The sequence below is a fragment of the Podarcis bocagei genome (assembly GCF_964188305.1).
Source record: "Podarcis bocagei genome assembly, chromosome: 16".
Taxonomy (NCBI): Eukaryota; Metazoa; Chordata; class Lepidosauria; order Squamata; family Lacertidae; genus Podarcis; species Podarcis bocagei.
The window spans coordinates 17,210,276-17,224,414 of NC_138142.1; the positions used below are offsets into that span (position 1 = coordinate 17,210,276).

Below are 14,139 nucleotides of genomic sequence, written 5' to 3' on the forward strand. Positions count from 1 at the left end.
TGTAGCAGCCAGAATCAGTCAAAGAGGGAACGAGGGGAGAGGCAAAGTTTCTTCTGCTGCTTTACATTCCAAGGCTCTGTACAGATACCGCACAAAGTGTTACGCCGCAGTTAAGTAAACCACGGCTTATAGCATTGAGTGTGAACCCTGCCTGGCAGGTTAACTATGGTCTGTCTGCTGACAACAAACCATGGTCCAAATTCGTAGAATCATAGAATTGTCTTTATCCTTAGACCAGCCTTCCCCAACCTGGTGCCCTCCTCCAGATGTTTTGGACTACAGTTCTGATCACCCCCAGGTAGCATGGCTGTATGATGCTGGGGCCAATGGGTCCTGGAGTCCTGAACATCTGGAAGCTGTCAGGATGGAGAAGGCTGCCGTAGGCGGATTCACACACTACAGAGGTCTGGCCCCAAGTGGCACAAACAATGTGCAGGGCAGCCCTCTGGAACAGAGCTAAGGAGCCTGGCAGAAGGGGCAGCTAACACATGAGTGTGATTCCGCGCCAGGCCAAGAAGTCAGCTAATCCCTCCAGGAAGCCTGTCAACAGCCTCCACTTGAGTTGCCGGAACTTGCAGCTCCGAGCTGCCAAAGGCTTTCCACCGCCAGCAGCAGCCTCTTAAAAGTTTGGCACGGGAATGTTCAAAGCAAGCAAGAAGCATAGAGAGGGAGGGAGGGAGGGAGGGCAAGAGGGAATTCGTGTGCTAAAACAAACAACCACCCATTTGCCTTTCTTGCAAGGAAAGGGTTGTGCTTTTGCTTTCTGGGATGGGGAACATTTTCTCTGTTGCAACTGTTGAACACAAACTGTGAAGTGTCCTGAGTCCTTTTCAGAGAACAAAAAGGAAAGCAGAGATTGCAGCTGGCAGCGGGATGTTGTCTAACTGCAGGGCACACGGATCCCTGAGCTTGAGTACTTGGCACGGATTTTTCTTTTCCCGACACAACCAGGTCTTCTTCTTTTGCAGAGTGCGTTAGAACTCGATGCAACCATAAGGAAGTCAAGGACGGGCGGAATTGAGTCATTTCCACTCAAAGGACATGAGGAGTGTCCCCTGCAGCGGCTACAGCCCCTGCAAAGCCCTTTCAAGGGCTCCTTCGGCTACACATAAAGGACAAAGCAGTCCAGACAGTTGGAAAGGAGGACTGCCATTTTTTTCTCCCTCTCTCGCAACACTAGAAGTTGTGGGCATTCAATGAAGTTGTAAGATTCAGGACAGATAAAAGAAATAACTTCTGCATGCAAAGCATGGTTAAAACTATGAAAACTGCTCTCGTAGGAGGGAGTGATGTCTTTAAAAGAGGATTGGACAAATTCATGGAGGATAAGACTATCAATGGCTACTAGCCACAGGGACTATGCTCTGCCTTCACAATCATTATACAACAGCTAGGTGCTTTGTAAAATAAATATTACCGCAGAAAATATCATTTCAACCACTGGCCCAAGGAGGAGGAAGTCAAGCCAGCCTGCTTAGCTCCAATGGTTTGGAGACCCTAGCATCCATCACACCACCAGTTGCAAATAAAATTAATCTATTGTAAACGTACAAATCCCTAAACGTTAGGGATCACGTACCCATATATGCCAGCTTGATCACTGAGATCATCTGCCGGAGCATTGCTGGTCATGTCCCAAGCTAGCAAGGCTCATTTAACAGCAAGAAGAAACCAAGCCTTTAGTGTCAGAGACCCAGCTCTGTCAATAGAGATTAAGCAGGCACCTTCTCCTTCATAATCTTTACATCTCTGCTGGAAAATTTTCAGTGTTGCCAGGCTTATGTAGGTAATTAAGAAAATATCTATCTTTAGTATCTAGCGGGTGTCTGATTTAAATTTTTTACTTGGCACTCACTGTATTTTCCGCTATATAAGACACACCTTTTCCCTCCTAAAAAGTAAGGGGAAATGTGTGTGCATCTTACGGAGCGAATGCATGCTGCGCAGCTATCCCAGAAGCCAGAGCATCAAGAGGGATCGCTGCACAGCGCTCCCTCTTGCTGTTCTAGCTTCTGGCTTAGCCGCACGAAAGCTCTTCAGGGCAGGGGGAGCCTTCATCCCGCTGCCCTGAAGAGGCTTCGCGTGGCTATCCCAGAAGCCAGAACAGCAAGAGGGATCGCTGCGCAGCGATCCCTCTTGATGTTCTGGCTTCTGGGACTCAGAATATTTTTTTCCTTGTTTTCCTCCTCCAAAAACTAGGTGCGTCTTATAGTCTGGTGCGTCTTACGGAGCAAAAAATACGGTATATGTTCGATTGTAGTAAACCACTTTAATCTTGAATGTATACATACATATAACGGTAAAAAATGGTAACACACTTAAACCAGCACAAAGATTGACCATTCAACAGCTGCAGGTCTTGGTAGTCAACCCAGGAGGGACAGAGACTCCACCAGTTGCTGCTTCTGCTGACTAGAACACCCCAGAATGTGGGTGGCATGATGCACAGGGCACAAGTCCATCATTTATCTAGCCCATAGCACAATCTGGGCTGCTCATCAGCCAGCCAGCCAGCCAGCCAGCCAGCATCTCTGCTCTCACAGGCTCCCATGTGAAGATGACTACACACCCACCAACTGGAGAAGGGGCTGTGGCTGCTTTCAGCCTTCCAATTTACAGTTACACAAGGGAACTTTAACATCACCCTCACAATAGGAAACCTTAGAGGTGCAAAAAGCAAAAGCATATGGGGGAGGGGAAGCGCATACCAGTGCCTGACTCATAAGCAAACACAGATATAGTTCCTTTCAACATTAGCCATTTTTGCTCACTGTAGCTGGAAAGTCGTAAGAGCAGTAGCACCACAAATGCATTTCAGGAGAATTCAACAGTTTGCTTTTTCATCTTCTCAGAGACGTGCAGCATTTCAATTTCTCCAATAATTTACATTTCTGGTGTTCAGAAGGTCCATCGTCCTTTCCAGCTTGGAGCAGAACAGGGAAGCATTGCAACTTCCAAAGCTCAATGAAACTGTTGTCACCACCCTCTTCCCAGCTCCAAGCTGAAAAGGAAGGTGGGGCTCCCCAGAGGGTGACAGCAGCATTCACCAGGGTGAGCAGAAGGTGGAGAACAAGCTACCAAATTATTGCTGGTTTTGCCAGAACAGCAAGGAACAGTTTGGTCAGCACCACTGTCCGCACCTGAGTGGTCAGCAAGCTGCATTTAGTTTCATTTTTAATATTTTAATATTTTGACCACACTTTTCTATTAAATCAAAGTGGCTTACAATGATGCAAAAATACAAAAAAGCAAAAAAGAAGATAAAAGCACAAACTCAATTAATAACATAATTAAATCACAGTAAACACTAAAAAAAAAGCAAGCAGATGGGACAGGGGAAGCAGAATAAATATGCATAAATCCACAGATCAGGTCTTAAAGGAAACTCAAAAAGAGAAATGTTTTCTCCTAGAGGGGAAAACAGATAGGACGGGCCACCCAAACTCTCCTGTAGGCAGGACCCAGAAGTCATCTACAGCTTCTAAACTTCTGTAACAGTTTCCAGAGAGGTTGCAGCAAAAAGAACAAAGTGTCTAGCAGCCCCTTAAAGATGAAGGGAATGTAGTCAGACTCTGGACTCATTCACACCATACTTTTAAAGCACCGTGTTACCACTTTAAAAAATAATGACTTCTCCCAAAGAATTCTGGGAGCTATAGTTTGTTCAGGGTGCTGAGAGTTGTTAAGAGACTCCCATTCCCCTCCCAGAACTACAATTCCCAGGGTTTCCTGGGAAGAGGGATTGTTAAACCACTCTAGGATTTAATTGTAGCTCAGTGGGGGACGGACGGATGGACAGAGGTCTCCTAACAACTCTCAGCACTCTTAACAACAGTTGCCAGGATTCTTTGGGGGAAGCCATTATTGTTTAAAGTGGTATCATAGTGTTGTAAATGTATGGTGTGACTGTGGCCTGTGTCCTAAAGTCAATGGACTTTTTGACTAATTGAAGTTCAAGCATGGCTTAGCTGGATACAACCCAAACACCTTTATAATGGCATAATCTTTCATGGAATCAAGCCCACCCATGCTAAGAAAGTAGGGTCGGACTCCCAAGAAAGGCAAGGCTCCAGGGTTGATTTCACCTACCGGAAACAGGAAATGTGCCATGCCTCATTAACAGTCCTGTAGAGTCGCTGGCCGGCTGCAATGCTGTCCCCACATCCCAGGCACCGCCATTCCTCTTCACCTGGGCACAAGAGGGCAAAGACGTATTAAGGACATAAGTTGGGGGAAGAAAAGACTATGCTACCCATCAAGTCCAGTGCCCTCCTTCCCACAGTAGCTTGCCAGATGCCCACAAGCAGGGCATAAAGGCCTGCTCCTATTCTTGGCTCCCTGGCAGCTGGCCTTCTGACACACAGTGCATCTGAAGCTGGAGGTTCCATAGATATTTATTTACTTTATTTGCCATGACACATGACCAAGGAAGTCTCAAAGCAACAGAGAGTAAAATACCAAAACACAATGCACAGCAAACATATCCATTAAAACTATAGTGCACACTAAAAGTGTTCTATCTACAATAGTCTGCTATAAAACAAGAACATGATTGTTTTATAGATGCTCAGATGACTGGGAGAATGAAAACACCTTCACCTAGACCCCAAAAGACAACTGTATAGGTGCTAGGCGGATTTTATTGGAGAGGGCGCTCCACAAGTAGTGAGGGGTCATTGAAAAGGCCCATTCTCTCCTTCCCAATGTCCAAACTTCTCTTGGAAGGGGACATGCAGAGAAGTACCTCATAGCCTCCACTGACAGCTTCCTCCTCCCTGAATTTGACTAGCCCCATCTTAAACCATCTAAGCCACTAGCCATCAACGCATCCTGTGGCAGTATCATAAAGCCAGGCCAAAGCAAAATTCAAAGTGCAGAGGTCCCCCGGTGATGTTTGCTAGGGAAGAAGACCATCCTTTTTTTTAATCGAGTATAGGGAAAGTAATCACCCAGGGCCTCAAATGTACTGAGACAGCAACAGATTTCAAGTGGCGCCAAAGCTGAGGGGGAACCTCAGATTTCGGCTAGTGACCAAGGTCTGTCAAAATATGTGGACCCCTATTTCTAATGCCTGTTGTCTTTGTCCATGGAGTTTTCCATGGAGTTGTCTTTGTCCATGGAAGAATTGATGCTTTTGAATTATGGTGCCGGAGGAGACTCTTGAGAGTCCCATGGACTGCAAGAAGATCAAACCTCTCCATTCTGAAGGAAATCAGCCCTGAGTGCTCACTGGAAGGACAGATCCTGAAGCTGAGGCTCCAATACTTTGGCCACCTCATGAGAAGAGAAGACTCCCTGGAAAAGACCCTGATGTTGGGAAAGATGGATGGCACAAGGAGAAGGGGACGACAGAGGATGAGATGGTTGGATGGTGTTCTTGAAGCTACCAGCATGAGTTTGATCAAACTGCGGGAGGCAGTGGAGGACAGAAGTGCCTGGCGTGCTCTGGTCCATGGGGTCACGAAGAGTCGGACACGACTAAACGACTAAACAACAACATTTCTAATGCAACTTCCAACACACGCAAGTCTCTATAGTAGGAGTGGGCAGACTTTAGGCTTGCAAGAATCTGCTTGTAAGCCTGAGACCCACCAGCTTGAGCCAGATGCAAAATGTACAAACTTAGGACTAAATGACTCTTAACCTGGGGATTTGCACACAAAAATCTACTCTAGCTACCCCATGACCTTTCTTCATGTCAGAAGTGTAATTTAGAGGGGGAAATTATTTTGGTGTTACAATTGATTTCATTCATGTATTCTGATAGTGTGAGCCACCTTGGAAGGACTTATAGCCTTTAAGGTAGAATATAAACATAATAAATAAAATTGCTAAGCAACTGGGAGTCAGAGGTCCTCACTGATCTACTTCAAATTGCATAGGCATTTACCAATAGATCCCTGCCTACCTCATCAAGCTCTATAGAGAAAAATTAGACTTTTACTGTGCAAACATAGCAGCCAGCCACACTTGTCCAAACTGCCGCCTGAGCTCAGAAAGAGGTTCACTGCTTTCCGGAGATTACTCGGAAGCATTCAACAGAATAACACTGGCATTTGCCCCAGAATGCTAACTCAGCACACATGAATGGACTGGATTCCCAGAAGAGAGGTGGGAGGGCAGGAGTTTCTTTTATGAAGAGCCAGCCCCAGAATGGCCAGCCACTGAACTACAATAGTCCTGAACTTAAACTTCTTAAACTTCTCGTAGAAGATGCTCAGACACTTTTTATTAAATGGGCTTTTCAAAGCAGCAACAAAATTATAATTTATCATATCATGTTATGCTACTTTATGTGATATGATTGTGTGTGTGTGTGTGTGTGTGTGTGTGTGTCTACTGAATTGGAAACTCTGCTAAAAGGGCAACATAAAAATATTTTAAATAAACAGATATTGTTCAAATCTCTGTGATGAGCTAATTAAATGGGCCAACACAAGCCATGCTCTCTCAAGCCTTGGCTGTCTCAACCTGCAACATGGGAATAACAATACTGGCCTACAAGATTGTTGGAAGAATTCCCAAGAGAACACAAGAAGCATTTTGCACACCCAAGTGTTTTATAGCAGTGTTCCCCAACCCCCGGGCCGCGGACCAGTGCCAGTCCGTGGATCAATCGGCACCAGGCCACCCGAGGAACTTCAAATCATTTCACTATGGCGGGCGGCCGAGGCGCAGAGCATTGCGCCCTCTCAAGCCCGCCCATTGTGTGAAAATTCGCTATTGTTACACTGATGCTCCTCCTGGCCAATCAGGGAGCGGGTCCTCCCGCTTCCTGATTGGCCACAAGGCAAACTTCACACCATTGGCCGAGGAGGAGGTGCCACGGGAGGACTGAGGACTCGAGGTCGGAGACGCGGGGACTGAAGAGAAGCTGCCGTGAGGTAAGTGCACGGGGGGGGGGGGACTCAGCTCAAAACAAGCGGGCCACAGAAAAATTATCAAACATTTACCAGTCCGCGGCGATAAAAAGGTTGGGGAGCACTGTTTTATGGGAACTGTGCTGATTATTCCTAACACAAACCTATTTGGAGGTTCCATGCACTAGGGCAGGGCAGGACACAGAAAGGAGCACCATGTCTCGCCAGTGAGACTTCTGAACCCTCAGAGAAGGGCTCGAGAAATGAACCTGCCAAACCCTGGCAGAAAGGGGAGGCTGCATCTGTTCAGGGTCACTCAAGAGTGCTGAATTTGCTGTACAAAGTCAGGACAGGGTGGGGTGTCGTTACTAGGCAAGAAAAGAACTTATTGCCCATTGTATATGAAGTCACCACTGAGCCACCTCCCAAAGATTTTTGCCTAGTCTTGGGCTTCAGATGTTTATCTTACTTTACTGTTACCAAACCTTCTCTTAAGAATGGAAGAAGAGCCTATCAGATCAGCACCACATCTTGTTTTCTAAGCAGCCAACCAGAAGCCCCAAAAGGAAGCCCACAAAAAGAACTTGAGCAAACCAGCAGTCTCCCTGCTTATGATTCCCACAACCGCCTCTAGAGGTGGATGTTTTTAATCTTCTTAAATATTTCAGATATGTTTTTGCTTTAATTGTACTTTTTTAACAATTTCATTTGCCACCCTGGGCTCCTTTGGGAGGAAGGGTGGGACTGAAACGTAAGAAATATTATAAGGAGAGAGCTACTGTGGCTTGTAGTCATGGATAGCCCTATCCTCTTATCTAAAAAGTTCACTGCGCCTTCTCATGCAGAAATGGTTTTCAAGTTCAGTACCACACCCCTAATCAGTTCCTCTCTGTTTTTTTGCAAACACCCTTCCTATTTATGGAAAACATTTGTAAAGAAAAGAAAAGGCCGAGTCAGTATGGAGAGAGCGAACCAGTCTGGGAGATCAGGGTTCAAATTCCTACTCTTCCATGAAGCTCACCAGGTGACCTTGGGCCAGTCACTGCCTCTCAGCCTAACCTACCACACATACTATAGTTGATGTGGGAACTTCTATACAGTGGTGCCCCGCAAGACGAATGCCTCGCAAGACGGAAAACTCGCTAGACGAAAGAGTTTTCCATTTTGGAGGTACTTCGCAAAACGAATTTCCTATGGGCTTGCTTCGCAAGACGACAATGTCTTGCGAGTTCCTGCTGGTTTCCCCCCCCCCTTTTTCTAAGCCGCTAAGCCGCTTATCAGCTGATCCGATCAGCAGATAAGCCGCTAAAAGCCGCTAATAGCGCTAATCTGTCAATGGGCTTGCTTCACAAGACGAAAAAACCGCTAGACGAAGAGAATCACGGAACGGATTCTTTTCGTCTTGCGAGGCACCACTGTATCACCAGCTACCTAGGCTATCAGATCCTACACTCTTACACAAGAACAAACCCTCCAGAAAGCAGTTATTCAGTATGACAGAAAGATCTGCTACCTGTTTAGCTAAACTAGTGGTGGAACTACAAGCTTAACACTTGCTGTTAGGGAGACACTCACAGATATTCTTAAATATAGCCTTAAGGAGCCTGGGAATTAAGGTCTATCACAGCCTGGATGGCAGGAGATACAGCAAGATTTAGCTGCCCAATGGTCACAATGCACCTCTCCCCAAGCTCATTTTTAAGGTCCAGTTTCTTTCTTCTTCCATCCACATGGATTGAGGAGTGTAAGGGGAAAAGTTTGTGTTTAAATTATCCAACACTTTTCATTGGAGCTGTGAAGTTACAAGATCAGCAGCAGAACTGCCGCTTAGAGGTAATAGTTAAGGTCCCCATTCCTGCTGCTTAGGACATTCCCAAAGGGGTGATGCCTTCCTCCAAAGAGGTGCAGAATGTCCCCTGCCTGAAACCCCCAAAAGCCACTCCCAGTCGGAAGGCAGCTTCCTTTGTTCCTATAACATCACTGATCAAATATGCATTAGGGTAAAGGGAGGGGGAACCTGTGGCTCTCTACATGTTCCTGTTGGACTCCCAAGTGCCCCAGACAGCATGGCCCCACTAGCAAGGGATGATGGGAGTTGTAGGAGTTCATCAACCAACCTCTGGAGGACCACAGCTCACGTCTGTGTTAAAGCTTGTTTCAACTGACACAGTAAAAGGGAATACAGTGGTGCCCCGCAAGACGAATGCCTCGCAAGACAGAAAACTCGCTAGACGAAAGGGTTTTCCGTTTTTTGAGCTGCTTCGCAAGACGAAAAACGAAAACGTCTTGCAAGTTTGTTTCCTTTTTCTTAACACCGTTAATACAGTTGCGACTTGACTTCGAGGAGCAACTCATAGAACGCGGTGTGGTAGCCTTTTTTGAGGTTTTTGAAGACTTTGGTGATTTTTGAAGCTTTTCCAAAACTTCTTTTAAACTTTTAAAACTTTTTTTGGGGGGGGTTGGATTTTGGGTTGGGGTGTTTGGAATTCAAGGACTTGGTGTTGGGGAGGGGTTTGCAAGAATCTGGAAGCTTGTGTGTTTTTTTCTGCATTTTTATGATTTTCTGTGACCATTGGGCCACTCTGCTGTTTTTTTAAAAAAAATCTGGATTTCAATTTCTGTGTGGTGGGTGGCTGGGGGAACAGTTGAGGAAGGGTTTGTAAGAATCTGGAAGCTTGTGTGGTTTTTTCCTGCATTTTTATGATTTTCTGTGACCATTGGGCCACTCTGCTGTTTTTTTAAAAAAAATCTGGATTTGAATTTCTGTGTGGTGGGCGGCTGGGGGAACAGTTGGGGAGGGGGTTCTTCAGCAAGAAGCAAAGAGTGGAAGAGGAACCTTCTTTGAGTTGTCCCCCAGAGTCTTAGAAAATGTACTGCACACTTTGTTGATTTTTAAATGTTTTTCTGTCATGTTTAGAAACTTAATTTATTGTTCCTTCAATTTTTGAAATGCTTTTTACAGTATGTGTGACTTTAAAGAGCACTTAATAAACTCTTGTTGTACCAAATTTGGCTTTGTTTGGACTTTTTTTGACCATAGGAACACATTAATTGAATTTCAATGCATTCCTATGGGATTTCGTGCTTCGCAAGACGAAAAATTCGCTAGACGAAGAGACTCGCGGAACGAATTAATTTCGTCTTGCGAGGCACCACTGTAGCAGGCAATTTCTTAGTTTCAGACATACCTAGTGCAATGCAAACATGTGGCCACCCACTGCATGACTCTGCAAAAGCAAGCTAATCCACATATTTACAATAATTGTTTCAGCCACCTCATTTCTCCATTGCTTACTGACATTCCTTTCATAAAAAGTAGCAGTGACTGAAGTGCAAAGGATTCTGGGGTGTGTCCTAGGGAGTCCATCTGGTGTGCTAGGCCAAGGATGGGGGAACCTCTGCCCATATGTTGCTGGACTACAACTCCCATCATCCCTGACCACTGGCCAATGCTGACAAGGACTGATGGGAGCTGGAGTCCGGAAACATCTAAAAGACCATAGGTTTCCCAGCCTTGTGATAGGCAGACCTGTTGAATCTGTTCCCACGTCCAACCCCATATGCCTGCACCAGCTTCCCTCAGCAGCTGTTCATTACAAGGGAACACTTATGGGAAAAAAAAAATCAGTAAGTCTGGCTTCAATGACTGGTGCTCTCATTAGACTGGTGAGGACTGCAGCCCAAAACATCTGGAGGACACCAAGTTGGCCAACACCACCACTGAGAAATATTTCATCTCAAGGCCCCGTTTCTAGGAATGCAGCTTGAAAGCTTCTTGGCTAAAGCACATAATACTTTTAAGTGTTGTAAGCAACAGCTTCACCATGGCTGTTGTCAACCACAATCTGATAAACTGACAGAATACTATTAGCGCAGCCCTGATACCCTACATTCTGGAGATAAGCACAATTAGAGAGCTGCCAGGATGATAATAATAATTACAGCTTCCATCTAGAGAAGCATTTCTGTCACATCAATGAATACATCCTGATGAAAGATGTTGGTCAGCATGACAACAGAGAAAGGTTACAGAAGGTGTGTATGCAAAAGGTGAAGTGCCCTGTGATCTTTAGATGAAGGGCAGTATACAAACTTATTACAGTGGTACCTCGGTTTACAAACTTAATCCGTTCCAGAAGTCCGTTCTTAAATCAAAACCATTCTTAAACCGACATAAAGTTCTCAAACCAAGACACTATTTCTGGTTTTGCGGAGTTTGTAAACCAAATTGTTCTTAAACCGGACTGCTCTTAAACCGAGGTACCACTGAAATAATAAGCAAATAAGTTTAGCCATTCAGAAACACAGATAGGGAGAGTGGCAGTCTACATTTGCTAGCCTTAAAACTGTATTAACTGAGCCAACAATCCCCAGGCCAGCTGAGCTGAAGCTATGACATTTGAGATGCAACCCAATGCCTATTTGAAAGTCAATGGCAGAGCACTCATTTGTTTTAATAGAGTGGGATTGCAGATTTAGCTACTTAAATTTAAGTACACTGCCAGCATATTTACAAGTCAGGTGTAAGTGAACTAGAGATCAGCCCAAGACCTTTTAATTGTCTTCAGCATCCATCTTGGTATTGTTGCTTAAACTAGTATAAAATTTATTATGGGCAGGCAGAAATAAGAAGCAACTGTCATCCTTTCACACCCCTGCTTCAGAACAGCTATAGAGGCCTGCATGGATGCTGTCCAATAAAAACTACATGCAGCTTTGGAAATTCTCAAGATTAAGCATACATCCAAAATAACCTTCAACTGAAAGCAAGTAAGTCAAACTCAGAGAAAAGCCAATGGATCCAATGGGCTTCAGTTACTCATGTTCACAGATGTCAAGGAGTCTACTTTGAATAGGACTTGGGGCACAGCCACACCGTACACAATCCTGGGAACTGTAGTTTCACCCTCACAGAGCTACAGTTCCCAGCATTCTCTGGGAGAAGTGATTTACTTTAAACGTGTTGAATTGTGGTATTCAATGTACAGTGGTACCTCAGGTTAAATACTTAATTTGTTCCGGAGGTCCGTTCTTAACCTGAAACTGTTCTTAACCTGAAGCATCACTTTAGCTAATGGGGCCTCCTGCTGCCGCCGCACCGCCAGAGCACGATTTTTGATCTCATCCTGAAGCAAAGTTCTTAACCTGAAGCACTATTTCTGGGTTAGCGGAGTCTGTAACCTGAAGCGTATGTAACCTGAGGTACCACTGAATGGTGTGCCTCTGCCCTTAGTTGGACAAAACTCCTAGCTTTTTAAAAACCCAACGTATACACAATCATTTATTTAAATAACTCGCTGTTTGTACCCCTGCGAAAGTAGTAAGAAAGGGGAAGAACCGGCCTAGCCCTGCCGGTTCGCACGATCCAGTCCAGGCAAAAAGACCAGCAGGTCGGTGGAAGCCTTGCCTGCCTTCCTGCCATGCTCGCTTACTAGGAACACCTGGCTGTCCTTCGATGGAAACAGGGCGCTGGGATACAGAGGCCCCGCCCCGCCCCTGTTCACCTCCGCCCTTCCCCTCCCCGTTGCCCGGCAACGAGGCTCCGGCCCCGCCCACCCCGGACAGGATGAGGGAGCGCGGGCGCGCCAGGGAAAGGCCGGGCCGGGCTCCTCAGCAACTGGCTTCTCTTACCCGTTGTTGCTGTCGCTGCCGCGGCTACGAGCCCCCCGTCCATCTCCCCGGCCGGACAACCTCCTCCGAGCTTCCCCTCAGCGAAGCCCAGCCGCGCAACCGAGGGTGACGTTATCCGGCCCCTACGGAGCGCGGGGTGGGTCACATCTCCCTCCGCCTCAGAAAGGACACCGACGACGACGACGCACCTGGACCTTCAGGCGGCACCCCGCCCCCTCCTCCCGGCGGGGCTAGGCCTCGCCTCTTTCCCCCGCAGCGACCAATCGCTTGCCTCGGCTGACTTCCCCGCCCTCCCTCGGCTATCATTTCTAACCAATAGGAGCGCCGGACTGGGCCGTGGCCGCCCGCTCCGCTTCTTTCTTCGCTCGCTAACCCGCTGGCTCGTTTCTAACGCCCGCCCCCTGCCGGGGACCAATCAGAGCCATCCGATCCTGCCCACTTAGCCGCTGCACGTGCAAGAGGATCCGTCCGGTGATGTCATCGCTAAGTTTCCCAGGAAAGGCGGGGGTCGGGGGAGAGCAGGGCAGGAGGTGGGGCGGTTGTACGATGAATGGTTGCCTAAGGAAGAATTCCGGGAAAAGCTCAAGCTTGCACAGTATTTTCTTGTGGGATTCTGGGTGGCCTAACAAGGGCGTTAAGCCAATGTTGCATCCCTTTATCCCCCTTTTGTAGCATCCTTTTATCCCAGGTCCCATTTGCACCATAAATTTAAAGTGCCATGATGCCACTTTGAACAAAAGGTAAAGGGACCCCTGACCATTAGGTCCAGTCATGACCGACTCTGGGGTTGCGGCGCTCATCTCGCTTTATTGGCAGAGGGAGCCGGCATACAGCTTCCTGGTCATGCGGCCAGCATGACTAAGCCGCTTCTGGCGAACCAGAGCAGCGCACGGAAACACCGTTTACCTTCCCACCAGAGTGGTACCTATTTATCTACTTGCACTTTGACGTGCTTTTGAACTGCTAGGTTGGCAGGAGCTGGGACCGAGCAATGGAAGCTCACGCCGTCGTGGGGATTTGAACCGCCGACCTTCTGATTGGCAAGCCCTAGGCTCTGTGGTTTAACCCACAGCACCACCCGCGTCCTTTGAACAATAACTTTGAACAATAACTTTCTCCAAAGAATCCTGAGAAGTGTAATTTGTTACGGGTGCTGTGAGTTATTAGGGGAGCCCTGCTATTTCCCCTTCCTAGCAGTCTAGCAGGCAATCCTTCTTCACAGGGAACTCAGGGAATTGTAGTTTTCGGGGGAATAGTTGGTCTCCTAAACAACCCTCAGTACCTTTAACAAACTACCGTTCCTACCATTCTCAAGGGAAAGCCATGTGCTTTAAAATGCATGTTGAATGTACATACTGTGAGGAAGTCACCTCAAAGAGGAAGGAGTCAGGGAACATTCACACCATACATTTAAAGCAGGACAATAACACTTAAACAAGCATTTCCCCCAAGAATCCTGGGATATCAGAGTTCTTAGAATACTACCGTATTTTTCGCCCTATAGGGTGCACCGGCACATTGAATGCACCTCGTATTTTGGGGGGAAATGAATAAAAAAAAATTATTTCCCCCCCCCAGCCGCGGGGCTGGGGCAGGGGAAGCTCGAGCTTCCCCCGGCCCCAGCCCCCAGAACAGGCTGCTATCCGCA

The 14,139-nt window shown here is 46.8% G+C and overlaps 1 protein-coding gene across 3 annotated transcripts in view; it reads right to left on the reverse strand.

Moving 5' to 3' along the window:
• LIMK2 (LIM domain kinase 2) overlaps nucleotides 1–12,703 on the reverse strand; it is a 48,450-nt gene extending 35,747 nt beyond the window's left edge. The window contains exons 1-2 of one of the 3 annotated variants that reach the window (XM_081174892.1): nucleotides 12,492–12,703; nucleotides 4,090–4,189 (exon numbers count right to left, since the gene is read on the reverse strand). In XM_081174892.1, the coding sequence (XP_081031018.1) occupies nucleotides 4,090–4,189; nucleotides 12,492–12,534 (143 nt within the window). In that variant the 5' untranslated portion in view covers nucleotides 12,535–12,703. The remainder of the gene's footprint in view (nucleotides 1–4,089; nucleotides 4,190–12,491) is intronic. The other 2 variants (XM_081174894.1, XM_081174895.1) reach the window with 2 other exon arrangements.
• Nucleotides 12,704–14,139: the final 1,436 nt, after the last annotated feature.